This window comes from Oryzias latipes, chromosome 13, assembly GCF_053564925.1.
Source record: "Oryzias latipes strain Hd-rR chromosome 13, Olatipes_Hd-rR_3.1".
NCBI lineage: Eukaryota > Metazoa > Chordata > Actinopteri > Beloniformes > Adrianichthyidae > Oryzias > Oryzias latipes.
Window position 1 is genome coordinate 10,467,033 of NC_136249.1, and position 26,593 is coordinate 10,493,625.

Consider the following 26,593-nt stretch of genomic DNA (forward strand, 5'->3'; position numbering starts at 1 on the left):
AAATAAACTGCGCTAAAAGGACGGATCCTACACCAGCGCTTCAGTTTCAGAACACAAACATTCATTGTACTCAAACATATCAATTTTGATCACATGAAACTAAGGATTTTTTTCCATTTCTTAAGATCTTCTCTCTTAACATTTACTCCCACGATGATGACTAAGGATCCTGAAAAGCTTTGACAGTCTAGCGTTATTAATCTGTTGCAACATTGTCCTTTTCTGCCTCACTTGGGTTGAGTCTTACCCTGCCCTTGATGTTGTAACAATTGTTTTTTTCTGTGCTCATCTCTTTCACTTCCATTCAAAGCTTTTTGACATGCAGCAGCCGTGTTATAGTCATCCGCCAAAGTTCTAAAAATACACATCATTAGAACAAAGGAAACACATAGTTGTGTAATGCAGACCTTGAATAATGTCTTTCGAATAACTTCTCATGGAACAAAAACTTTATTGACAACTTTATAACGATCAACAAACTCAGAATTTCAGAGTTTTGTTTACAATACACAATAATTAGCTTTAGTTGTCTATTGGTGAAAAGTAGCTGAAAAAGATGAATGTTTGCGGTTTTGTGTGACTTCACAAATGCTTTTTGCTAGTGACTTATGTTGGGTTTTGGAAAACAGCATGCAAAAGGAATTTTTGACATAGTGAACGACACCCCCCCCATGCCCCCCCCCCCCCCCCATAAATGATGACATCATAGTGGGTGAAAACATCGACAGAAATGAATGGTGCCAAAATCCTTTATGTGGCTCAAAAAGATATTTCAAAATCCACTAACGAAACCAAAAATCCCCTTTTTTTCAGAACATCCAAAGGAAGCTTTGAAATTATTATGGGATGGCAACAGGACCTACGACTTTGCGGTTATTTTGTGGCAAATTGTGAAATTTGGCAGTTTTCAGATTTTCTCACAATATAGAAAAAGGAAGTTTTTTAATTGAGTGATATTTTCACCAGCTTATGCCCTGTGCTATCCTATGGGGTCCAGATGACCATTGACGTGTTCTCCCTACCATGACAAAGGTGGATAAAGGTGGAAAGATTTCATGTAATCCATGGACACCAGTGAAGATCACAAATCATTGAAGAAAAAAGGTTCAGCGCACTGTCTAGTGGGTCTAGATGACCCAACTCCAAATGTTAAAGTGCCTAGGATAGCACAAGGGATAAATCTACAACCACCATTGATGTTTTGTAGACCCTTGACCGCCATTTTAAATTTTCAAAAAAACAAATCACCTATAGTATTTTCTACAAATTTAAACTCTTGATAGGGATTTTGATCCATCGCCTCCTAACTCTTTGATCATCAGGGGAAAAAAATTGTTTTAGAAGTTTTTAATGGCATTAGAATGGCGAGCTCACAAAAGTGGCGTTTCCCTGTGGCTTGGAGATTTTTTGCTGGAATATTTTGAATCTTGAATACACGAATCATTTGTTCAAGCTGAACCAAACAAAATAAGAATTTCAAACATTTTACTTTAGTTAATTTTTCTAAAAATGTCATAGACCTGTTCGCCACTCGACCCAAACATAAAAAGCTTTCCATGGAGCTCAAACCAATAGAAAAGCCGCCATTTTGTGTTTTTTGTTTTTGAGAATTTTATCACATGCAGCTCCCACCATGCAGGCAGAGGCCGAAATGCAAAAAAAGAGGCCTGAAGCAGCCGCTCAGCTAGTGAGGGCTGGTAAAAAAGGGGCAGTGGGGGGCAGCAGGGGCATGGGCAGGCAGCGCTTACAACGCCATACACGGCTTTCATTTATCTTGGTCCCTTTGTTTAGCTTGACATTACAGTTGCGCGGTTGAGCTCAGCAGATCCAAATGTGGCCAGGAAGGTCAAACAATAACTGTTAACACTAAACTGTTATTACATGTTATTATACACACGCAAACTGTAAGAGCCTTTGATTTGCATTTGAAATGCACAGTACATGTTAAAAACATCCGATTTTCTTCCACATGATGCTATTAATCCCTGCAAACATGAGGGCAAACAAAGTAAACCTGAAATGCTTCATGTCATGTCAAAATAGGGACCTAAGAAAACTCTTGTATAAGAGGCAGCAGATGCATGACTGAGGACAGAGTGGAAACAAGAGAATATCTTACTGATGTGTAATGTTTGCTCTTTTGTTTTAAATAGCTTAGTTACATCAGCAATCTTTAAAAATTTGGGAAACAAAAGGGGAAATGAAACACAGACTCACAACAATCAGCAAAATGTTCCCAAAATTAACAAATTAGAGTTCAAAGAAACATTTTTAGAAAACAAATAAAAATAAATAAAATAAAACATAGCTCATATGTCTGCTACTTGCTTTGCATGTGTGCCACCAACATTAACATTGAATCAAAAGCTGATGGGTTGCCTTTTTATTTTCTTTCTGCTGACACAGTTCATGTCAGATGTTTACAGGGCGAGCGGAAGAGGGAACTCAGTTGAAGGCTGGAGTGCTGCTTGGAGGAAGTGTTGGAGTGTCATCTTGAAACGCATCGGCCTGGAGGTCTGCAAAAAAAAAAAACATCAAACCACATTCATCACGGGGGTTTACTTGCGTTGCACCTTTCATTTTCGTTTCAGAGTTAAAGCACAGACAGACTGAGCTTCTAAACTAAATCTGATTCATCAAATTACAAACAAAAATCTTTATTTTTTAGTAAAATACATTCTTAAGGCTTAAATGCTTTTATATTGACACAAAAACCTCCCTATAGGACAGGCAGGCTGAAAAGTAAATAAAATTGAGCAAATACAGCCTTTTGGATAAATACTCATAAATGAAATATAAAATATGTCAAACTTTGTTGGTACTTAAAAGACAGTTCTTTGTATTTTGAGTTTTCCTTTGTTGTTGTAGCTTTGACTTTTTTGTGCTGTGTGCAGTCACGCCATGTACTTAGCTAGTTGCACGGTGTTTTGTTTTTTTCTTTCCTTTTTTCCGTGGCAACGTTGTGAGCATTAAACTAAAAACTGTCCCAGATTGTCTGTTTACAAATGTTCTTTGTACTAAGATTACAAAAGTAGTTATTGGCCTAAACAAAAATTAACAAAATTAGCATCATTTAGCTTGTTTATAAATGTAGAAAGCCTTTTGCTTGTGGTAAGACATCATTGCTGCTGCCTGATGCAATTGTCTGTCTGTGCAGCGCTGGTGGCATTGCATTATAATGTAATCAGGCTGTAGTTTGTTACACCAATGCTTTGCCCCTGCAAAGTGTCTGTCTTTTGCACGTGCATCCTAAATCATTAAACTGAGCCTAGTTTGCAAACCTTTAATCTTGTTAGTGGTGTGAGTCTGCATGTTTGGAGGCTTTTGTATAAATGCAAAACCCCCAAACATGCAGACTCACACGAAATAATTTGAATGGAGTATTTGTTTCTGGGTCAGGCATGTAATCAAGATGAAAAAATAAATATGTGAGTGTTTTTTTCTGCTTTTGTTCAAAGTTTTTTGAATTCTTATGGGGATGCACGATGCTTACTACTCACAGTGAGAAGACCTTGGTTCAAATCCTGGGACAAATTGGGACCATTCTGTGTGGAGTTTGCATGTTCTCCTCCTGCATGTGTGGGTTTTCTCCGGGCACTCCGGTTTCCACCCACAGTCCAACAACATACTTGTAAAAAAAATCTCCCTATTTGTGCATGTGAGAGTGTGTTTGAGTGTGTGGTCCTGAAACAGACTGGCAGCCCGTTCTAGGTGTACCTGCCTTTGCAACCCCATGACCCCGAAAGGGATTCAGTGGGTTCAGAAGAAAAACTGAGGAATTTTTATGTGTATTTTTCAAAGAAACTGGAGGCTAAAGCACTTTGGTTAATTCAATGAAGTGTTGGAGCCTATTATATGAAAAAAGACAGGGTACATCAGTCCATTCCAAAAACAAACAGACAGACAGCCTCACAAACTAATAAGGGGCCATTTAGAATCCCCAATTCCACTGTAAAACATGTTTTTGGACTGTAACAGGAAGAGGTCATTGTCCGCAGGAAAACGTGCAAACTCCACACAGGTGCTGCAAGGATCAACAGCTCACCGATGAGTGTCAGACCCGGCTGCTGGTTCAATATCACCGAAGCCCCTTCCTCTTCTTCCTCTTCTCCCCAGTCAGCAATATTGGCTGGAGGGATGCACTGCTCTAAGAACAGGTCCTCCTCATCGTCCTCCATGTCTAAGTTCTCTGGAGGCCAGCGCAGCTCGCCGCTCTCCACCTCGCTCAATTCAGTGGGTTCCACAACAATAGAGGGTAGGCGCTCCTTCTGGTGGTTGTGGTCCAGGCTGTTCAAAGACGGTTCCGACCTCTGGAAAGACTCAACCGGGTCAGGGAAAATCTGAATGAAGTGGTATGAGTTATGCATGAATGCAGCTGTTAGTCTGCATTTCTTTGAGTTTACAGAGAGGATTGGAAGTTTATATGACTTTGAAAACTTTAAATCAAAAGTTCTTCACAGAAAAAAAAACACTAAATGCTCTCAAACCCTTCCAATCTTCTGCACCCAACATAGTAAAACATAAAATGACATGAGGATAAAATTCAAAATAGAAAGTGGAAACCTGGCCTGATACCGGTATGAGGAAATGATATTTTGGGGATCTATCAACACCTGCTACCATTATGCTAAAATACTCAAAAAGTAGAACTAAAACTTTGATACGAGGTCAAAAGTTTAACGGAGAGCAGTTTAGAAAAACAGGGCAAAAATCTATCTTTTTGATTCTGTCATGTGAAAATCACTTTCTCTGACAGTTTGAAAGTAAAACAAGATAGTCACCGTAAAGTCTCACTTGATTTCAATCTGTGATCTTTCACTGGAGATAACCTCTCTAAACCCTTCCAATGAAACATGGAGAAAGTATTATTATAATCAGGGATGTTTTTACTGATGAAACCTATTTTTTAAGTCAACGGCCTGATTTTTTGGAAACTGAAGATGAACTGTTCGCTCCAGGAAATAATATCAGTGAAAAATAAATGTCCCAGTCAGCATTTTCTGGTTCTTTTGTTTGTGACTCATGAATGTCACTGTAAAGTTAACCATTTCTGCTTTTTTTTTTTAAATGACACCCCTGTGTCGTTTCTTGTCACTAACTGGAGTGGAATACTAGAGTCTTACCTGGAAAAGTACCTTTTGGTCCTTACTCAGCATTTCTGTACAGGACGGATCTTGACTGCTCATCTCATCCATTTCTCTGAAAAAAAAAAAAAAAGACAACGTTCATGGAAAAGAATTAAAGGGTTTTGACAGAGCATTTCATCAATGGAGAATCTGCTGGAGACGTTGTGCATGCAACTGCTGGGTTAGAGAACCTTTTTAAAAAAAGACCAACTCCAGTTATCTTTTGATCTAATGTAAAAGCGTTCCCAGTGGTCTTTAAACGTGATTATGCTGTTTTTAGCCAAAATTTTTAAAAAAAACTGTGTTGTTTTCTAGGACATAGTTTCTGCAGAGCGGCAGGAGTGTTTTAGAAATTCATTTGAGATGTTTGTAAAATGTGGGTGAACAGGCCCCGCCCCTTTTGACTAACGTCTACAACTGACAGTAATGATGATAAATCTCCAGCAACTTGTTACTTTAATATTCTACCTCTCCTACGTCTTTGATCATCCTCCAACTTCCTTTATGCCTCCCCCCTTTTTTTTCTCCCCAAGGAGCAGGGAGCTTGTGGGCCCGCCCAGTGTGTTTTCTGTCACAAATGCAATCTTTTTCAAACAGCATCTGTTCCTGATTCAGTTTGAAAAAAGAAATGCTCCGAAATACAATATTGATCTTCATTAAATCTTTTTTTGTTCTCTTTTTTAAACAACTCATTTAATCTTGTTTCTTATATTAAGCATTGACATAATTTTAACGTGTCCTGTCCAACAGCTGAGTAAACAGATAAGAGCTGAAGGCCTCTTGTGTTGGACATATTTTACTGTTACAACAGGGTGTTATGAATCTTCTGACACACAAGGTGTATATTTGAATAAACCCCTTTTGTAATTTAGGCTAAACTTTGTTTATTTTAATTATATTTTCTTTTCGGGTTTTTTGGTACAGACAGAAAAGAAGAAGAGAGAGGGATGTTAGAGAGCGAGGGGGAATAAGAGCACAAAAAAAGGGAGAAAAAAAGGAGGGGTGAAGGAAATAGGAGGATGATAATAGAATGGTGGGAGGGATAGAATTATTTTATCAGTTACTGTCAGGTGTAAATGTTAGTCTAAAAGGGGCGGGGCCTGTCCACACACACTTAAATGCAGTGGCGGACCGTGCATTAGCCACCTGGGTCTCTCTCTCTTTAGTAGCGCTACGTCTTAATCAATCAATTCTTCATTAACCATTTTCATGCCTCTATATAAAATGAATAAACAAAACAGTAAATAAATCTCAATGCAACTACAACCAGCACAAAACATTGAAAACAACCACATAAATTTGAATTATTATATTTATCATTTCACTCAACAAATCTGATTTTAAGACAAAATCCAACCTCCTGTCTTTCCTCTAAAACAGTTCGATCACCCTGTCATGCAGATTTTCGCGCTTCAGTTCCGTCAAGATGTCCTTTTCTGTTCCATCAAGGCCAGTGCTGAGAGCCGAGTCTGTCCAGTTGTGTTTCTGCCTAGGTTTTAATTCGCTTTAGAGCCGAAAATGTTCGCTCGACAAACCCGGTGGACACGGGGATGGTCAGCGCCAAAAAACACAAATCTGTACGGCTGCTTCGTCTGATTTAACTGAGACAGATCAAAAAGTGCTCCATGTCAAACTGGGCAAGGCTGCATGTGTCTTCCTGAAACGTCTGACCAATGAGAGGGTCTGAATACTATGATGTTGCCTAAGCCTGCTAGAAGGCCCCGCTGACACCAACTCAAAATCCAATTGGTTAAAGAAATGAATGACCAACATTGATTTTGCATCACAGGACCTTCACAACTCTTGCTGAAGGCCCTTATCCTGCTTAGCAACACAGGACAGCTGAAATGCAATTGGTTAAATGCTCCAATGTGAAAATACATCTCTCTGGAAGCAGCATAACCATCATAAACACAATAAAAGACCCTTTGGAATGATTTAATGAGTATGCATGGACCAAATATATTGTTAAACAATAACAGCTGTATCTAAAAATAAATGTGTTTAGGACTGTGCAATGGGCTCCTCAATCCTCTGACTGCTTCTCATATCAGAAACACATGCTTGAGATATTTTTAGGCCTTGAAGGCCCTGACGGCCCACCACTGCTAAAATGTTACAAACATACCTGTTGGCTCTAAAATTTTTCACAAACAAACATGTCAACATGTACAGAATACAACTACAGTTCAGGCACACATACTTATGCATACAAACCATCACAAAAGTGAATCACTGAAGTGGATGATGAAATCTAAAATCTTAAAGTGTGCCTGGTCATCCGGCATTTCGATAAATTAAGAGAAGCTTTCTTGTCACGGTGGTGGGGTGGCTTGAGAGCCGGTAGGACCCAGACGCAGAGGCGGAGGCACGAGGATCAGGGACTAGGGGTTTTAATAAACAAAAACCAAACACAAAGCGCTGCAGAGCAGAATTTCTGAACAAACAAAACTTACTTGACGTGGCGAGGAACATGAAACATGGAACGTGGCAAGAGACAGCATGACATGAAACACCATGACAAGACTAATGAACCAGCACAGGAGGAAGGCAAAGACATGACTTAAATACAGACAGGGCAGACAAGACACAGGTGAACACGATCAGGGCAGATGGGGACCAAAGGAAGTAAGACTCAAGAAAACAGACAAGACAGGAGAACTTTCAAAATAAAACAGGAAACAGAAAAACAAGACAGAACAAGGACGAAAAACAAGACAACAAACGCAAACCATGACAGTACCCCCCCCTCAAGGAACCGCTCTGAGGTTCCAAAAGTCAACTGAGGGGGGGGCCCCGGAGGACAAACCTCGATGGGCATAAATGTCAAAAAAGTCCGGAGAACGGCCGGGGTTCCGTGCCGTCCGGCGAGGCAGGTCCAGAGGACGGCCGGGGTTCCGTGCCGTCCGGCGAGGCAGGTCCAGAGGACGGCCGGGGTTCCGTGCCGTCCGGCGAGGCAGGTCCAGAGGACGGCCGGGGTTCCGTGCCGTCCGGCGAGGCAGGTCCAGAGGACGGCCGGGGTTCCGTGCCGTCCGGCGAGGCAGGTCGGGCGTGGAGGCGTCGTCGGGCTTGGAGGGGTCGGGCATGGCGTCAGGCTTGGAGGGGTCGGGCATGGAGTCTAGCTCTGGCGGGTCAGGCATGCCCTTGGCAGCGGGGGTCGGTCGGGGTTCAGGCGGCACCCCCCCTGGGAGCCGGGACGGGGTGCAGGCGGCACCCCCCCTGGGAGCCGGGACGGGACGGGGTGCAGGCGGCACCCCCCCTGGGAGCCGGGACGGGACGGGGTGCAGGCGGCACCCCCCCTGGGAGCCGGGACGGGACGGGGTGCAGGCGGCACCACCACTGGACGTGGTTGTGGTGCGTCCGGGACCACCACTGGACGTGGTTGTGGTGCGTCCGGGACCACCACTGGACGTGGTTGTGGTGCGTCCGGGACCACCACTGGACGTGGTTGTGGTGCGTCCGGGACCACCACTGGACGTGGTTGTGGTGCGTCCGGGACCACCACTGGACGTGGCTGTGATGCGTCCGGGACCACCACTGGACGAGGTTGCGGTGCGTCCGGGACCCCCACTGGACGAGGTTGCGGTGCGTCCGGGACCCCCACTGGACGTGGCTGTGGGGGACGGCGGGAACGACGGCGACGTCGAACCCCCCTCATGGCGAGCATAATCTGGACGGCTCCCACTCCAGGGAGATGATGAAAACTGGGCCTGATCAAAAATCCAAAACGTTCTAGTCCTTTCTGCTTCCTGGCAGTAGGCCTCAAGAAGAAGCATGTCCCGCTCCGCTGGGTCCAGAAAAATTGGCTGGTTCATTCTGTCACGGTGGTGGGGTGGCTTGAGAGCCGGTAGGACCCAGACGCAGAGGCGGAGGCACAAGGATCAGTGACTAGGGGTTTTAATTAAAAAAAAAAAAAAACACAAAGCGCTGCAGAGCAGGATTTCTGAACAACAAAACTTACTTGACGTGGCGAGGAACATGAAACATGGAACGTGGCAAGAGACAGCGTGGCAAGAGACAGCATGGCAAGAGACAGCATGGCAAGAGACAGCATGACATGAGACAGCATGACATGAGACAGCATGACAAGACTAATGAACCAGCACAGGAGGAAGGCAAAGACATGACTTAAATACAGACAGGGCAGCCAAGACACAGGTGAACACGATCAGGGCAGATGGGGAACAAAGGAAGTAAGACTCAAGAAAACAGACAAGACAGGAGAACTTTCAAAATAAAACAGGAAACAGAAACAAACAAGACAGAACAAGGACGAAAAACCCAAACCATGACATTTCTAAGATTATTTGATTGGTTTTTCATTTCAGTTTTATTGTTTGTTTTAATTTCCTTAAACTATTAACATTGGGAAATGCAAACTTCAACAGGTCAGGTTGGCTGAAGCCTGCAGCTGTGCTTCTTGACCGTTTTTCCCTTTCGGGGTCACGGGGTTGCCGGAGCCACTTGGGCGTAGGCAAGGGATGCCCTGGACTGGTTGCCAGTCTGTCACAGGGTAGAATATCCTCAATCACACGTCCATTCACACTCACGGTCAATTTAGAGTTGCCAATCAACCTATGAAGTATGTTTTTGGACAGTGGGAGGAAGCCGGAGATCCTGGAGAAAACCCATGCATGCACGGGGAGAACATGCAAACTCCACACAGAAAGGTCCCCCATTGATGTTGTGTTTTTCATGTCCCCCAGCCGGGACTTGAACCAGGGGCCTTCTTGCTGTGAGGCAAGAGCGATAACCACTGCGCCACCGTGCAGCCCTGTGCACTTATGTGAAAATGAAATCAAATCGTTTCTCTTCTCCTAACAGTCTGTGTTCCTCCCTCTGTACCCAGCATCACAGCAGAGTTACAGTAGAGTCAACATCCCTGCTTTTTTATTGGCCAGAGATTTACCATCCTACATCTTAAAGGCCAAAGCTGGTCAAACCATCTGAATTATGAGGCGGCGTGTGAGAGCACACAAACACACACACACGGCCACGGCCTCATACCCCTGATTGGTCCACAGCTCAAATAGGGTTTGACACTAAAATGGATTAGGTCGTGTAGTTTAGCCCTCACATTTGTGTTCTGAATGAGAGCCTTACTGAACAAATGTTTCCATTCATCTCTATGAAGTATAAAGCAGATTGAGGAACCATGTGGTCAATGTAGCCTTGCTGAATTAAAACAAAAACCAAAAAAAAACTCTTTTCTTTTTACAGATAGATAATATGTGTCAAGTTTTTTTGTTTTTTTTGGGTTTCACAGATGAGTCTTGGTGCGTCTCCAACTTCAATCTGTTTATTGCCTCCAGAATAGCCAACACAGGATTAAGGAGGGCTGAGGATCTATCTGAATCCCTTATATATATATCCTTCTATCCTGCACTGCCTCTCTGCCTTCTAGTGTCTGCCCAATCTGTAATCATGGTTTAAGGACACAATCTGCTAAATGGTATGCAGTCATTAATGACATTTCCACTAAATGCAAATCTAGCCTGAAGGGATTCTGTTTTTATTTGATCCTGTTCTCATTGGCACAAATGCAAGTGTAGTTATGGCACACTTCAAACTATTTCAAAATTTAAAAAACATGCAAAAAAAGCAAAATTACAAACGTAATTTAGAAAACGTGTTTTCAAAATTATACCGTTTTCATTATTTCATTGATAAATAAAATGACTTAAATTATTAATTTTAAGAACTTAAACTGTACTCTGTTTAGTTTAATGCTGAGTGTCAAGCAGGGAGACATTGGGTCCCATTTTTAAAGTCTTTGGTATGACTCGGCCTGGGTTTAAACCCACGACCTTCCAGTTAAAGGGCGGACACAACCACACTAAACCACAAGGCCACTGAGCCCCATTACATTCTTTTTTTTTATCTTTGTGTATCTCTTAGTGCATCATAACCCTTGTGCTATCCTAGGCACTTTGACATTGGGAGTTGGGTCATCTAGACCCAATAGACAGTGCTCTGAACCTTTTTTCTTCAAGGATTTGTGATCTTCACTGGTGTCCATGGATTACATGAAATCTTTCCACCTTTATCCACCTTTGTCATGGTAGGGAGAACACGTCAATGCAAGGGTGGAGTCATCTAAGATAGCACAAGGGTTAATGTGGTTGGGGAGCTGCTGAGTAGCATGAAACTACCACAATGTGATGCAAAATACCTTCAGAGGATGACATTGAGCCATTGTACATGTTGTTCAATTTGTGGCTTTTTGCCACACTCACAATGAAAGGAAAGAACAGGAAAGTCTGTGGGCAGGTAAGCAGTGAAACTAAACACTTACAACATACCTAAAGCTAAGAAATAGGCTGTGTCTGAATTCCCTCCCTACTCCCTAACTGGGCTTCTGAAAAACAATATTTTACAAATAAATGAATCCTCTTTTTTTCTGATGATGAAAATTGAATGGTATACAAAATGTGAACTAAGTTCTTTTTTCACACGAAAAATCTTTGAAACAATGCATTGTGGTCTATTTGCCAATCTGCTGAGCAGCGACCAGTTTTTCGCAGAGACTTTTGAGAAATCTTTATAGAATTTTGGAATTGTAGATGTGGGCAGTTCTACAAAATTGCAAATGCCCTTTATAGAGCACTAAGTAGTGAAGGAATTGGGACACAACCTATGATACTAGGCTAATGGGAGCTCATACAAGCTTGCTAGCAGTATTAAATAGAAAAAGTCAGAATGACAAAAAGACATTGAAATATCAAAAACGTGTATTCTGTGTGTTGCAGATGGCTCTGTTGAATCCCTAATTTTTTGCAACAATTTTACTGATAACCTCATTTGGACAGTGTTGTTGTGCAAATGACCTCCAAACTCTAGTACGACACAGATTACTTGTTATTGTTGTTTAGAAGTAAATCCTCACCATTACTGTTTCTGAATAGTAATGTGTTTGCACGTATTACTTTAAAGTTACTACTTTCTTTGCAATACTAACAAAAGTATAACATAACATTTTAAAGTGACACAAAAGTATTTTATGTGAGGATTGTGCTCCTGAGTTTGGTTTTGATGTTTCCATTTCAGTCACACAAGGCTAGTGTCGATGATCATCCACAGCTGTTGTCATTTCTGTAAATTGACCTCAGTGTATTTAACCCTTGTGCTATCCTAGGCACTTTAACATTGGGAGTTGGGTCATCTAGACCCATGACTAGACAGTGCTCTGAACCTTTTTTCTTCAATGATTTGTGATCTTCACTGGTGTCCATGGATTACATGGAATCTTTCCACCTTTATCCACTTTTGTCATGGTAGGGAGAACACGTCAATGTAAGGGTGGGGTAATCTAAGATAGCACAAGAGTAAAGGTTTTCTGGTCATCTGCTTTGTCACCTTTTTGATTTTCTAAGAGTTTTGACATGTTGAAGTTTATTTATTAATTATTTAAGTTTCTGTCACCAAGCCTGGTGTTCTGCATTTTGGGTCATACACTGCCACTTGGGTAATAATGTGCCATAATGACAAAAATGTAGCTGCAAGTAAATGCCTATTTGACAAGCCCTCAGCTTTAGTTAATTTAGTTTATAAAATCGAAATATTGGAAATATACTTTGAGAATGATTCAAAAATAAACCAAATAAAGAACCAGATGCCTTTTTACCTCAAAAAGACTTAAATAAAACTGGTTAAACAGCTTAAAATTACACAATCTAGCCTATAAGAAAACAAAACTATATCAAAGCAAAAAATGTTTTTAAAATGTTTGGATCTATAATGCCTCACAGTGGGTTGTCAATGTGTTATATTACAAGTTACTGAACAAGTTCTAAGGAAAAATCTTACAAAAACATCAATAATAAGTTAAAAGCAGGAAAAGTAATTGTTTGCTTTAATACATAAGTAGCTACTCCTAACACAGCTTTCAGACAAGAACTAGATAAAAAGCCAGGTAAAGAATCTATTCCTGAAGCTACATTCACACTTCCCTCTGCAACTCACATTCAATGAGAAGTCAATGAAACTCGCATTTAAAACTCTTGTGTTCATAGCTGCGCACAATTTTAAGACCGTTTTCGGGTTCTACATGCAAAACGCACATCCATTGAACATGCGTTAAAAGTTAAACCAGGTTCAACTTTGACCAATCAGCGACTCTGACTTGTTAGTGATATTGAGATGGCGTCCCTTTTAAGTCATGGAAGTGACAACCGTCTGAAAATCCATCATGGAGGAGAAATTAATAACTGTGGTTTTGCCGGGCCGGAATTCTATGACACCAAGTCTTTCATGTATCGGAATAAAGGCCCGTACACACCGGGACGAATATTCGCCAGGCGTTATTCGCCAGCGTTTTTCGCCACGTTTTTGTGTTCACACCCAGGCGATTTTCGCTGACGATGAGCCGAATATTGCTGACGAATGCGCGTCATATGCCCAATGTGTCCATAGCTTAATAGAAAAGTACTGAGTAGTAGTACAAAGTAGTGCGAAGTAACGTAGACAATGTTTTATTAGGTTTTTTTTCCTTCTCTATTTGTTTGTTTTTTGTTGTTATTTTCTTTTTTCTTTTTTTTTCTTTTGACTTCTCCTTCTTTAGGAGTTGCAGTTGCAAAGTAATTTAGTCAAGGATTGAATTTAGCAAAAAGTTTCAATTGGAGAATGACCAAAGCTGTGGTCAAACTGGCAACTGAGCAAGCGGGTAGTAAGGGGGCTGCAAGATACCTTTTAAATCTTACAAATGCACAGTGTATAACACAAATTTTTAATTTAAAGAACTAAATAATTACAAATTGAAGTGATTTTTACTTTTTTGTAAAACTATGATCAAACAGATTCTTTTCCGATTTCAATTCCTTGCATTTTTCTCTGGCAAAAAGCTTTCGTTTTAGTTTTTAATGCAAGAATTAATCATTTTATCAATGAAAGTTTCGCTTTGATTAGTTAAAGTAGTGATGTGAAAATAGCTTTCCTTAACCAAACAGTAGTTAATTTGACGAATAAAACAATTTTAAATGGAGCTGTATTGTACCTGAAATCAAATCCAAAAGTAAATTTGAATTTTGTTAGTGATGTCCAGCCCTGCAAGCAACCATTGAAAAAAAGATGACGAAATGTTTGAACTATCTTTTTTTATTTATGTCTGCTTTACCAGTCATTCGTAACTATGTGGTACTCTTATTGTGAAGTCCTGGTAGAGGACTCTATATGTCAGGAAATACACAAAAGGGGAAATTGCGTTACCTCAAACTCGAGATTCTTCAGATGTCTCAGAAAAATCTCTTGGCCTGTATAAATATATTTTACCGCCTTCCTAGAACATCTCTGCAGCTCTCGTAGCTGACATGCAGCCCAGTGGCCTTGTGGTAGAGTGTGAGTTCAAATCCAGGTCAAGTCACACCAAAGACTAAGAAAATGGTACCCAATGCCTTTCTACTTGACACTCAGCATTAAGGGGTTGAATTGAGGTCTTAAACCCCCATATGGTTCCCAAGCGCAGCTGTGTCTGCAGCTCACCGCTCCCCCAGGGGTTGGGTCCCACCGAGGTGTGTGACAGATAATAGGACTTTAACTTTAAACAAAGCTGGGCCATTTAATAAAAATAATATATCTGATGTTTTAGCATTTCCTTAAATGGAATTAGTTTAAAAACAATAGGCTTGATTAGTTTTGATTGCTGACCTCTCTTTTCTTTTGTACCTATTCAACAGATTTGGAGCTTATCAACAGACAACATGCACAACTTTTTGCCCAGGCCACAAATGGTGAACACTAAGCCAGTTTGCACAACTGTTCGAATGAGGACACCCTGTTCTCAGCCAAATAGGATCAGCTCTGAGAGCATGCTATCATTTTTTTTGACCCACTTGTAAGTGTGTGTGGCCTTTCACTTTAATTTCTGATACTGTGCTATTGACAGGTGCGTTACACTAAGCTGCCTGTGTGCCGACTGGAGCGGAAACTTTCCACAGCTATCATGAAGCCGTGAAGCCTTAATCTGGGTGAGAGCCTCGTCGCACGCCGATGAGATAAGCACCGGCACTGATCGACTCAGGAAACGTTCATCATCTGTGTGTAATTGCAGGAGCTACGGTTGATCAAATCTGTCATCTTTCCACGCCAAAAAAAACAAAATTAACATAAACTTTTTTTTTTTTGAGCATGGAGAAGGTGTGAGATTAGAAGAAAACATTACAAAATCAAGATTATCATTTAGCGTAAACAGGAAGAGATGGAGGGGTAAAAGTCCCTTCCAGTCATGAAGACGTTTAAGAAAATAGCCACAGATTTAGGTGATAAACGTTTATTTTTCTGTTTTCATCACATAATTTGGTTTATTTGTCCCAGCCATGAAAAAAAAATGTTTTTGTGGCTTTTACCTCTATGTTTATTCAAAAAGATTTTTTGCAGGAGAGATGGACCACAGTCTAGAGGGCTTTTTTTTTCTTCTTTGCAATGTAAGAGAGTGAAATCGGGATTTAGAAATGTTAAAACACGTGATGCCCTGATAGTTTCCTCTTTAACAATATTTTTTCTATATTTACACAGTCAGATGGGATGTTAAAATGCTGATTAAATGAGCCTTTAATAAATTTAATACAATTTTTATTTTAGCCATGAACATAAACATTTATGTCAGCAATTTAGATTACTTAAAAGAAACCTTTTTTTATCGTTAAACAATGCAGTCTTTACTCAAATAAAGCTGTCCCGAGTTCTCTTTATCCCACTATGGTGTTGATAGTTTAATATTTTTAACAGGAAAAAAGCACCAACAGAAGGAACTTCTCATTTTTTCTATTTATTTATGGTATGTTTGCAGTGTTAGCAGAGAACTATGCAAAGCATCTTCCCTTTTTGGAAACTTCTGGACCTTTTTTTAAAGATCCTGTAAACTCAGGGATTCTTTAAGGAGGTTGCTTAATACTTGCTAGTTGCTGCTGTTTTATGCCACAATCAACAAGTCATTAAAGTAAGACTAGGTTATCTCATACAGTGAAAAATTACATTTTCCTGCCAATTCAGATTTTTTGGGGGTAATTTATACTCATGATGAGATCTCCTCTTACCCCTCTGTTGATGCCAAGCACGTGTCTTCTCCATCCTGGCACACTTCCACAGTCGTGAAGCCGGGCCCCACCACGGTGAGAACGGGTGACTCTAGAGGGGGTGCAGGGGGAGGTGAGCAGCCCCCACAGCATTCCCCCTCTGCAGAGCCCTCACCAGAGTTTAGGGCCTCCAGGGCGAAGCCTGGATGGAGATGTTGGGAGTCCCAAACTCCTGGGGACGTCAGGAGTTTCAGAGGATCAAGCTGGAGGTTGTGGGTCGAAGTTTCCTAAGGGAGTCAGCGCAGCGCTGTATCCCACTATTCCAGGTCACTGCTATCTCTGTTTGCTCGCCCAAAGCCTACATGCGCTCCCAGGTCTGCGACATTCCTTCTTTACAACTCCCTGACCATGTTTCCCTTGTCCACCCCACCCAACTGCAAGGCTTTGAAGCAGAGGATTAGCGTCTGGTTCGATTACAGAGGATGGATGGATGACGTCAGTCAGGCTTGACTGTCCCTTATGATGAGTTGGCAGAGTGGGTCACTGTTGGATCTGCAAAGAAAGAGCACGCAGATGGCGCATACTCTGCTGTCAGAAACAACCAGCAGCAAAATGAACAGAAGAAGGTTTTGCAGGTTTATTTTAATTCTCTCTACATCTACCAGAACATTGTCTACAAAGACAGAATCCCTGAGCTGCGTGTGGGTTGCGTCTTCCATGGATTTAGATTCGGACGATTCATGGAATTAGCTCCAGGGATAAAAGGCTCACAAGTGGGGATGTGTGTGTGCATATATAGATAGATAGATAGATAGATAGATAGATAGATAGATAGATAGATAGATAGATAGATAGATAGATAGATAGATAGATAGATAGATAGATAGATAGATAGATAGATAGATAGATAGATAGATAGATAGATAGATAGATAGATAGATAGATAGATAGATAGATAGATAGATAGATAGATAGATAGATAGATATAAACATATGTATATATATATATATATATGCACTTCCATATACATGTTTCAGTAAATTATGTATTACATCTTATACATTTAAGTATACATTATGTGCTTTAAGAGAACAATTGCACAACTATACGTATATATACTGTATGTGCACGCGTGTGTGTGTGTTGCCATTTAAAAAAGGTCATAGATGTCAAAAGTCTACTGTTGTTTTGCTGTAAAATGAATTGAGAGACTATGATGGTTTGCAGCAAATTGTCAAATGAATGTGTTCTATTTTTTATAAATGAATGAGGTACAGGCATTTTACAATGAAACATTATTTCACAACAATTTGGGCATAAAAACGAAATACAAGTAATTGGAAACTTGCAGGCTCTAATAATGATTTTTTTTTTTACGAAAGAGTGTCCATTGCTTCAAAATACAGGCAGAAGCATCAAATTCTCAATATTATAAATATTTTTTCCACCTTTTGTTATAAAAAGATTATTTATAATTGGACTTTTTACCTTTTTACTTCTGATTTTCAAACATATTAGTATTATGCTATTAATTAAACCTTTTTAACCCTTGTTCTATCCTAGGCACTTTAACGTTGGGAGTTGGGTCATCTAGACCCACTAGACAGTGCTCTGGACCTTTTTTCTTCAATGATTTGTGATCTTCACTGGTGTCCATGGATAACATGAAATCTTTCCACCTTTATCCACCTTTGTCATGGTAGGGAGAACATGTCAATGTAAGGGTGGGGGTCATCTAAGATAGCACAAGGGTTAAGATTGTTTAAATCATTAACATTATTATGGTTTCCACCTGATTTTGAGAAAGTTTGTTTTCCAATAAAAAGGTTGCACATCAAGAAAAAAAAACCTCAAAGCTGTATACAAGGTTTTTGTTTTGTTCTACGATTTCAGATTAGTTAAAATAAAAATAAAATGGCTTCACAGATGATTGCAACAGAAAGACCATTTTTGACTGTTTAAAGGGTTTTTAAACATGAAGCATCTGGTAAAGGTCGCACCAGCATCGTAATCATTTTCAAGAGAAAGGGAGTTTGAACATCCTTTTCATTAAAAATAAATGAAAACCCTTCGTCTGTCCATTATTTATATCTCCTAAGTAGGGTCATGGGGTTTTTTGGAGCTTATCCCAGGTATCATGGGGCAAAGGCAGGTCACTAGTCTATTGTAGGACCACATGCAGAGTCAAACACACTCTCCTACCGACAAAATTTAGGGTGACCAATCAAATATTTACTAGAAGTGTGAGATTACAACTTTTCAGCTAATTAATTACAGCAGGGATAGGATAAGCAAAGATCAATTCTCAACTTATTTTTTCAAAAAAATAGATAATGAAGGAATTTTTGGAGTGTTTTGTCTTAAAGAACATATAATCAGCTGTGACATCCGTTGCTGTATTTTCAGTCTTTGGTGGCATCAGCAAAGAAGATATATGAAATTAGGAGTAAATAAATAGTTTTCCACAAAAAAAAAAATCTCTCATATGGAGTCATTTTAAAGTGTCATTGTGTTGGTAGTAGCCTAATGTAATTTATCAAGATGTGTGAATCACAAACAGATTTTCCATCATGAATGAATCTCATACACACCTTAGTGTATGAGATTTGTTCTCTACATTGGGCCCATCCCCTACAGGGAAGCAGTGACCTGCAAAAACAGCCACATCCAGGAACCACTTGATGGCGTAGCCCCCCAATCCACCCTGTTAGTACTGAGTGTCACGCAGGAAGGCGTTTGGCCTGAATGTGTTTAGGGAAGAACAGAGAAGATCAGAAGAGCTGTGGTTTGTATGAGGAAATGTGGATTTGTTCAGGACATCTTTGAGAGCTGGACAACAGTGGTAAGATGTGCTGTAGGTGTGACAGAGGAGTTCAAGGTGGAGGGAGGATTGCTCCCAGCATCAGCTTTGAGCTCCTTCTTGTTGCTGCAATGATGGACGAATGACAGATGAGGTCAGACACAAACCTCTATGGACCATAATGTTTGCAGAAGCCATTGTCTTCCATACTGAGAGCAGGGAGCAGGTTGAGGAACATGTCAACAGATGAAGGTTTGCTCTGGAAAGAAGATGAATAAAGATCAGCAGCAGTAAAACTGAGTACTTGTGTTTGAATTAGAGGAACTCTAGTGTAACAATGAGGTTGTAGGAAGCAGCAGTGAAGCAAGTGGGGGACTGAATCCTTCCCATCAACATTTTGTAACCTGTGTTCCACATTATTAATTGCTCAGTCACAGACCGCCGTGTTGCCAGCTCTTAGTGGGTCTTCTGCTTGGTCCAGCTCTTGTATCAAGTTCATGTCAAGTTCTCACTTCATGCCTCTGACCCTGTCCTCTTCATTGGATTACTGCTACAGGGCCTGGATTGCCTTTGGATTATGCTCTTGGATCTCCCTGAGGATTTTTCACGGTGGATTCATTCCTTTCCTTTTCTTATCTAGAGGAGAAATCATTGTGAGCACAAAGTGCAAGAGAGTAGATCAAAAGCTCTCCATACCCATGTTTGATAACAGAGTCTTCTGACCGTTCATGCCACCTCCTGGACATCCAGGGAATAAAAGACTAGTTTTGCTGCCGTGTGCTCTTAACTGAGTATTTCAGCCACAGTCTTCATTAAAACTTTAACCTTACACTCCTAAAATTAAGTTTTGCTGGATTTCACCCCTTGATTTACAACAGAGGTTCAAGTTATGTTAGATGTTTAGTAGATAAATGCAGTGAAGGCAGATTGAGATGATTTTGACATGTTTAGATGAGGAAAAGTGATTATTTGCATTTAAAAAAAAGGGTAAAAATCTCCCAGGAAGAATGCCAAAAAGGAAGTTCATGAATGTAGAGAGAAGGAAGAAATGTTGCTGTGAGTGAGAAGGATACTAAAGAAAAAAGGGTCCCTTTATGTTGTGACATCCACAGGATGAAGACCAATGAGAAAAATGGTTTGTTCATTCATTCACTAATGACGGGGGCTGCAACCTGAGGCCTCGGAGCCCCTCTTTAAGCCCCTCTATTAAAGCTCTCTTATTAAAGAAAAATACAGTTTTAAATTTAAAACATTAACTGTAATAAAAATGTAAAAAAGTAAGTATTCAAGTACTTAATTCAAACTTTATGCAACTCATTCACAAACACCTGAACTAAAACATTTTGACAGATTTTTGTACTCCGTGTACCACGGAAAGTCAATTGAAGGTCACTTAGCACAACCAGATTTCAAACTTAAGGCACACCAGATTATAAGGCGGTAGTTAAACAAATTTAAGGATTTTTAGTGCACCTTATGGTTAAAAAAATAGTAAAAGTCACTTCATTAGCACTGATTTAATTTTTAGTTTGTTAGATTTACACATTTCTAGCTGAGATCCACCACAAACAGTAAAGTACACTGTGACTTTTATTTTTTTTGCACTGCTAACAAAACACTACAACCATGTGCTGCTGCATTTATGATCAAATGTGACACTGGATGTCTTTTATTTTGAGAGGAAGTCATGTAGATCTCAGTCAAAAGCTATAAACTATTTCATGTTTTGTAAAATTTTATTTTTTTCTTTGTGTTTATGTTTTATGTTTGCAGAAAACAAAACATTTACTTTATATTTATGTTAAATAGTAACATTAAAATAAATACTCATGCTTGTTTGTCGAAAGGTTTATTCAGTATTTTCACAGATTTTCATGTAGTCCGCCAACCTTTAGATGGCGCTGTGCTGACAGAACCACCCTCTGCATTTTCACACATGCGCAGTTTGCATCTTCTCATCACCCGAAGGCTTACTAGCTAACAGACTGCTGTTGCTGTAACTAACGTGCTTTTCTTTCAATAAATACATTTTTAATGGATATCGACGGCGGTGCATATGAGCCTGGATTTGTTGGGATACGATTCTGTCAGGAATGGTATAAATTTGAACGCACTGTTTAATGAAAACATGCGTTAACACATCCGCGTTAAAGTAACTAACTAAAACTGTTCACTAAGTAACTGTGCCGTTTTTCTCTTCACAGTAATAACATGTTATATCCAAAAGAAGATAAGGAGAACCGCATCCTACTGTATGCTGTGAGTATCTGTTTGGAAGTAAGACTGCCAAGCCTTGAATTAAAAAAAAATAGAGAAGTTCAACATTTCTAGTTTGAGTATAATATAATATGTGAATAAGAGAAAGAGAGCACTTTGAGTCTGTTGTTGGCTTAGAGACAGTGGCTCTAAAAAAAGACAGGTAGCAGAGCTGAAGATGATGTTGAGGTTCTGTTTGGGAGTGATGAGGATGAATTATAGGATCAGGAATGAATCCATCAGCAGAACAGCTCGTGTTCGATGTTCTGGAAATCCATGCAAAGAAGCAGACTGAGATGGTTGGGACACACTGAGAGAAAGGACTGTGATCGTGTGGGTGAAAGGATGCTGAAGTCGGAGAAGAGGTCAGGCGGATGACCAAGAATGAGGTTTATGGATGGAGGAGGACAGGAGGATGGATGAAATGAACGAGGAGGAGGCAGAAATGATTAGATGAAGGCAGGTGTCTCCTAAACGGAGCAGCCAAAAGAAAATCCCATCATTTTAATAATTGCTTTTAAATTACAGTTGTACTCTCTTACAATAGAAAAACAACAGATTCCGTCTATTTCACACCGACATACGTCTTTGGTTAATCTTCTATTTTCTCTGTAAACTAGGGCTGCACGATATGAGGAATTTTTGCGAAATGCGATATTAGTGATTAATATTGTGATGACGATATGACTTGCGGTAAATGAACAGATAGAAAAACAACCAGAAACATTTCCATTTCACTGCAACAGTTTAAAAACTACATTCCAAATGACCATCATCTACGAACATCTAACATAAAAGGAGTCCATCCGATTGGTCAAATGTATAAAGGGATTTGTTTGTTTCGTTAAATACTTCAAGCTGCCATAAGATTGTTTTAGGACATTGATGGTAACCATTTATTGAGATTTTCGCCGTCTTGTGCAATATGCATATTGCACAGCTTGATATTGCGATGATAAATTTGCGGTTTATTGTTCAGGACTACTGTAAACGCTATCAAAAAAGTCTTTTCTCAACACAAACCCGTTTACAGTTTCTAAAGACACGTCGCCCTAAACTTGATTTCCATAATAATCTGCTTTAATCAGTTCATCGCTATAATTTGGAGATCAGAAGATCATCAACATATGGGTTGTCGCATAAATGCAGCAGTATTGAATAGAAATAACAGCCCAGAAAATGTGTGATCAATCAATCAGCCTCATTTATAAAGCTCCAATAAAAGCAACCAAAGTGCTTTACATGTAAGTAAAATATACCGATAAAAAACAAAAACACTAAACAATCCAAAGGGATTTAAATTATCGCAGACGGAGGCAGAGTGTTCCAAAGTTTAGGAGCTGCAGCTGAAAAGGCTCCGCCTCCCAAGTCCTGCATGGAACCACTAAGAGCATCAAGCATCCAGATCCCAAGGCTCAACAAGGACACCAGACCATTCAAACATTTAAAAACCAGAAGTATTACAGTTGAAAGGATACTGTGTCTTGAGTTGCTTATTGACCGGCGTTGTCGTTCTCGCAGTGCAGGAACTGCGACTACCAGCAAGAGGCAGACAACAGCTGCATCTATGTGAACAAGATCACCCATGAGGTTGAGTGAGTGTCCACCTGACAGCCTCTGCAGAGCTCTGGCAGAATGTGTCTTTATAAAACTGCTACACACCATAAACATCATTACTCTACATTAAGATGTTGGAAAAAAAACATCATAGATGTGTTAAAGTGCCAATCGAATCAGTCTTGTTTACCTATATAGACGGTGTAGTACTTGTTAAATACTGTAGCTGTTCCTTTCAAACCCTTTTTGTCCACACAAGGCTAACATTTGCATAAATATGTAAACATTTTGGTTGCAGATGTAAATGTAGCTGGTAATGTGACAGGCTTGTATATTTTTTTCTCAGTGAACTGACGCAAATCATTGCTGATGTTGCTCAGGATCCAACGCTGCCGAGAACAGAGGATCATCCCTGTCCGAAGTGAGTGTTCGCCAAGTGCAGCTGCGTTCCAGCAGATTTCTATAGTCATGTTGAGACCTTTTTGATTATTTGCTGAATTCTGTTTGGTCTCACATTTGATCGACTCGCCTCAGAAAAGGGATGGGAAAAGCCAAAAACAAATGAGTTGTTGTCTGAACTGTAATTTATTTCCATGTAAACTTTCAGCAGCCATCTTTTCAGTGCATTACAGTCTGTGGCTTCAAACAGACTGTGTGCTAAGAGGAGGAGCCCCTCCCTCATTAATGCACAATTTATGCAAACTATTTAAATGAGTCCTGCCTAAAAGTGGGCTGAGACTAAAAAATATTAATAATAGATTAGATAAAACACGAAAGAATAAAAATGTTGGGTTCCTTTTAGTGTGACTAGCTCTGCTTTTTGGCGTAGAGGTGGGCTGCCTAGATCTGGTCCTCATGATCTATCACCAGTTCGCACTGCTCCCTGCTGATTCGCTGACCCAGGCGTCTTCTCATTCGGACCGACTAAACATCCCTGCTCCAGGGAATCAGAGGCGAGCAGAGCCGGGAGGGCCGTAAAGACAGATGTGGTGGAAGATCTTGAGGACCAGGATTGGGCAGCCCTGGTTTAGATGGTGCAGGTCTGAGAAAGAGCTCGGGGTAGCAGAGCTGACGATGACGTTGAGGTTCTCTTTGGGACTGATGAGGATGGATAGGATCAGGAGTGAAGACATCAGAGGAACAGCTCATGTTAGATGTTCTGGAGCTCAATACCGGTCAGTCCGTGGGACAGTTTGGGCTGCAGAAATCAAAAAACAAGACCTACACACAACAGTTATCATCAGATTCTCCTGAAGTTGGCCAAAAGTTTCAAGGAACAAGATTTTAAGTCCAGTTTCTATGACTCAACTTCAAGTCCATGTCATCTGGATGAATGAGAACTTTAACGGATGATTTCAAAATAAAAGAATGCTTCATTTACTCCAAATATGGACTTATTGTGACAGTTGTTCCCACACGCCATAATAGTAATGATGCAGAATATTCAGCAACCGACTGTCTAATGTTACAAGGATGCTGTAATAAAGTTGTGAATTCACATTTATTGTCATATTTTAAAAAATATTGTTTGTGGAATTTATCCATCGCACCTTAAAAGTCAGACAAGGTTCAAGTTGACTTTTCTTTTTCCTGCTTCCACTTTGACAGTTAGGGGTTAATGGTACATTTATATCCCATTTTAATGGTTCCTACACAAAATCTGTTCTACAACTAAAGTTTAAAGCAGCTGCAGATATTTTACAGAGGATGAAGAGAAACTTTACCCTGAAAGCTACAGATCTGACCCTTATTCCATCCTTGTACAGGCCGCTGTGTAAAAATATTGTCTGACGTTAAACTGGTCCGTGGTTGGAGACCGCTGCTCTAGAGGAATCCAGAAGAGGAGAGTCAAGGATGTAGTGAAGGAGGATATTAGGGTGGGGTTGTGTTAGTGAGATAAAGGCAGATGATTTGTTGTGGCGACTTCTAAAAGGAGGAGCCAAGAGACAAAGAGGAAGTGCTACTAACTTCAATGTTGCACTAAGTGTTTGAATATTCTTGTTTTGTTTCCTTATAATTACTTGTATTTCCCAGTTCCATTCTGTTTAGTAAATCTCAGGTTTTATATTTGTGACGCCAAGCTTTTCAATTGAAAGAAAGAAGTAAAAATGTGAAATAACTGCAGCTTCTGTTTGCTTCTCAGATGTGGCCACAAGGAGGCGGTGTTCTTCCAGTCACACAGTATGAAGGCTGAGGTAATGAATTAGAATGTATGACCTTTAAAAACCTGTACTTTAGCAGGCAGGGGGTTTCTGTTTTTATTCTCAGTAGGAACCTCCTTTTTTAGTGTTCTGCTCGGCTTTTTTGGTTCCATTTTAAATCTGATTTTATTCAAACTTGCAAACAAACTTTCAAACCACAACATTTCCAGCCGGACAGATCTGGAAAGAGATAATGCCGGCTTTCTAAGAGGCTGGTCATTCTACATAAAGACACTTTACTCGGGTTGTAAAAGTGTGTTAAGAACTTATCTTATGATGGGTTGTCTTTTTTTTTTCCTGCACAGGATGCGATGCGATTGTACTATGTCTGCACAGCCCCTCACTGTGGACACCGCTGGACAGAGTAAACGCTGGGAAAAACCTCCACCCAAAACATGGACTTCAACACGCATTCAGTTTTTGCAAAGAATATTTCTAGTTGCATCTTATAACCTCCTGTTTTTAATTGTGTCTGATTTCATTAAAAACCTTTTTTTTTGTATATTCTGTATATTCTGTGCTCATTTTAAAGGATTGTTGTTGTTCAGTGCACCCGTATCTTTACTTAGTTTTGATTTTTGGGTTAAAAAAATGTGAAATTTTGAGGTTCTGCGGCAGTGAGCTGCAATGATTTAACCAAACTTAGTTTACCGTGATGGGAATAAAGAAAAGAGAGGCTGCTCTGTGATTGGTGAAATGGGTCTCGCCATAGTTTAGAAGTCAAACCATAGCATGTTTTGCAGCCGCTCAAGCCCAAATCTCTTTAAGAATAAACACTTATAAAGAAAATTATTATGAACTTTTTAATAATCCACATGAGGCTTCAATGTTAAAACTAAATTTATTTCAAGAAAAGGCTTTAACTATTCTGAACAATTACACCCAATTGAAAATACACAATAAAAGTCGTCATTATTGATGTTTTAACCCTCCAGTACAGAAACAGCCTTTCTAATGATGCTGTAACAGTTAGTGGTGCCCCCTTTGTACACAAAACACCAGAGACAGCATCCACACTTTGAAGACCCACTCAGAGGAAAATGTAGTTTTTAACATCAAGGACATATGGTTAGAAAATTACGTTTAAAAAGGCATTTCTGACTCTATCTTTTTTCATATTAGTAGCAGGTAAAAAAAACGATACTATTTGACGCCGCGGCCAACAGGAAGACAGGATGGACGGCGCTTTCTGGGTTCTCTCTTCTTTAGCTTCTTCTAATCATTTCTCCTTCATTTGTGCTTGTTTATGTGTCATTTATTATGAGGGGCTTATTCTATTATTTTATTACATGTGTGGGAATTGGTGTTTTTGCGTTCTTGTTTGTTTTTATATACGTATATTACAGCACCTTGAGCTGTTCTTTTTTGTGCTTTAAAAAATCAAATCAATTTCAATTTAAAAAAGATCTTATTTGTGGCGTAGAAAATACGCTGGGCGGGCCACAGATGACCAGAAAGGCTCTTTAGGAGATGCTGTAGCTTCAATTTTTCCTTTTTATTATGTGGTTATTGTTATGATCCCATATGCACCTGACTGAAGAGTGCACTGATTCCCACACCAGTCACATTTTTCAAAATGGAAATTCCAGCATTTGTGGTGCCCCTGGATCAAACAGCTGTTCTGATATGCCAGTGGGTTTTCC

The 26,593-nt window shown here is 40.1% G+C and overlaps 2 protein-coding genes across 5 annotated transcripts; one reads left to right on the forward strand and one right to left on the reverse strand.

Annotated features, from left to right (window-relative positions):
- Positions 1-431: 431 nt before the first annotated feature.
- Positions 432-16,554, reverse strand: lbhl (LBH regulator of WNT signaling pathway, like). Of its 4 annotated transcripts, none has more exons than XM_011482883.4 (4): positions 16,157-16,554; positions 5,124-5,199; positions 4,046-4,310; positions 432-2,516 (listed from the first exon to the last, which is right to left on the reverse strand). In XM_011482883.4, the coding sequence occupies exons 2-4, from the start codon at positions 5,193-5,195 to the stop codon at positions 2,446-2,448; spliced, it is 408 nt and encodes a 135-aa protein (XP_011481185.1). In that variant the 5' UTR covers positions 5,196-5,199; positions 16,157-16,554; the 3' UTR covers positions 432-2,445. The 4 variants fall into 4 exon arrangements, with proteins under 4 accessions (XP_011481185.1, XP_078785844.1, XP_078785843.1 ...); XM_078929718.1 differs by having other exon boundaries at positions 5,136-5,199; positions 16,157-16,545; XM_078929717.1 differs by lacking the exon at positions 16,157-16,554 and adding an exon at positions 7,583-7,787 and having other exon boundaries at positions 5,136-5,199.
- Positions 16,555-20,865: 4,311 nt separating this feature from the next.
- Positions 20,866-25,452, forward strand: polr2i (RNA polymerase II subunit I). Its single transcript, XM_004075858.4, has 6 exons — positions 20,866-21,032; positions 21,141-21,195; positions 22,714-22,787; positions 23,096-23,170; positions 24,893-24,944; positions 25,256-25,452. Exons 1-6 carry the CDS (start codon positions 20,971-20,973, stop codon positions 25,316-25,318), a joined length of 381 nt encoding a protein of 126 aa, XP_004075906.1. The 5' UTR covers positions 20,866-20,970; the 3' UTR covers positions 25,319-25,452.
- The last annotated feature ends 1,141 nt before the right edge of the window (positions 25,453-26,593 follow it).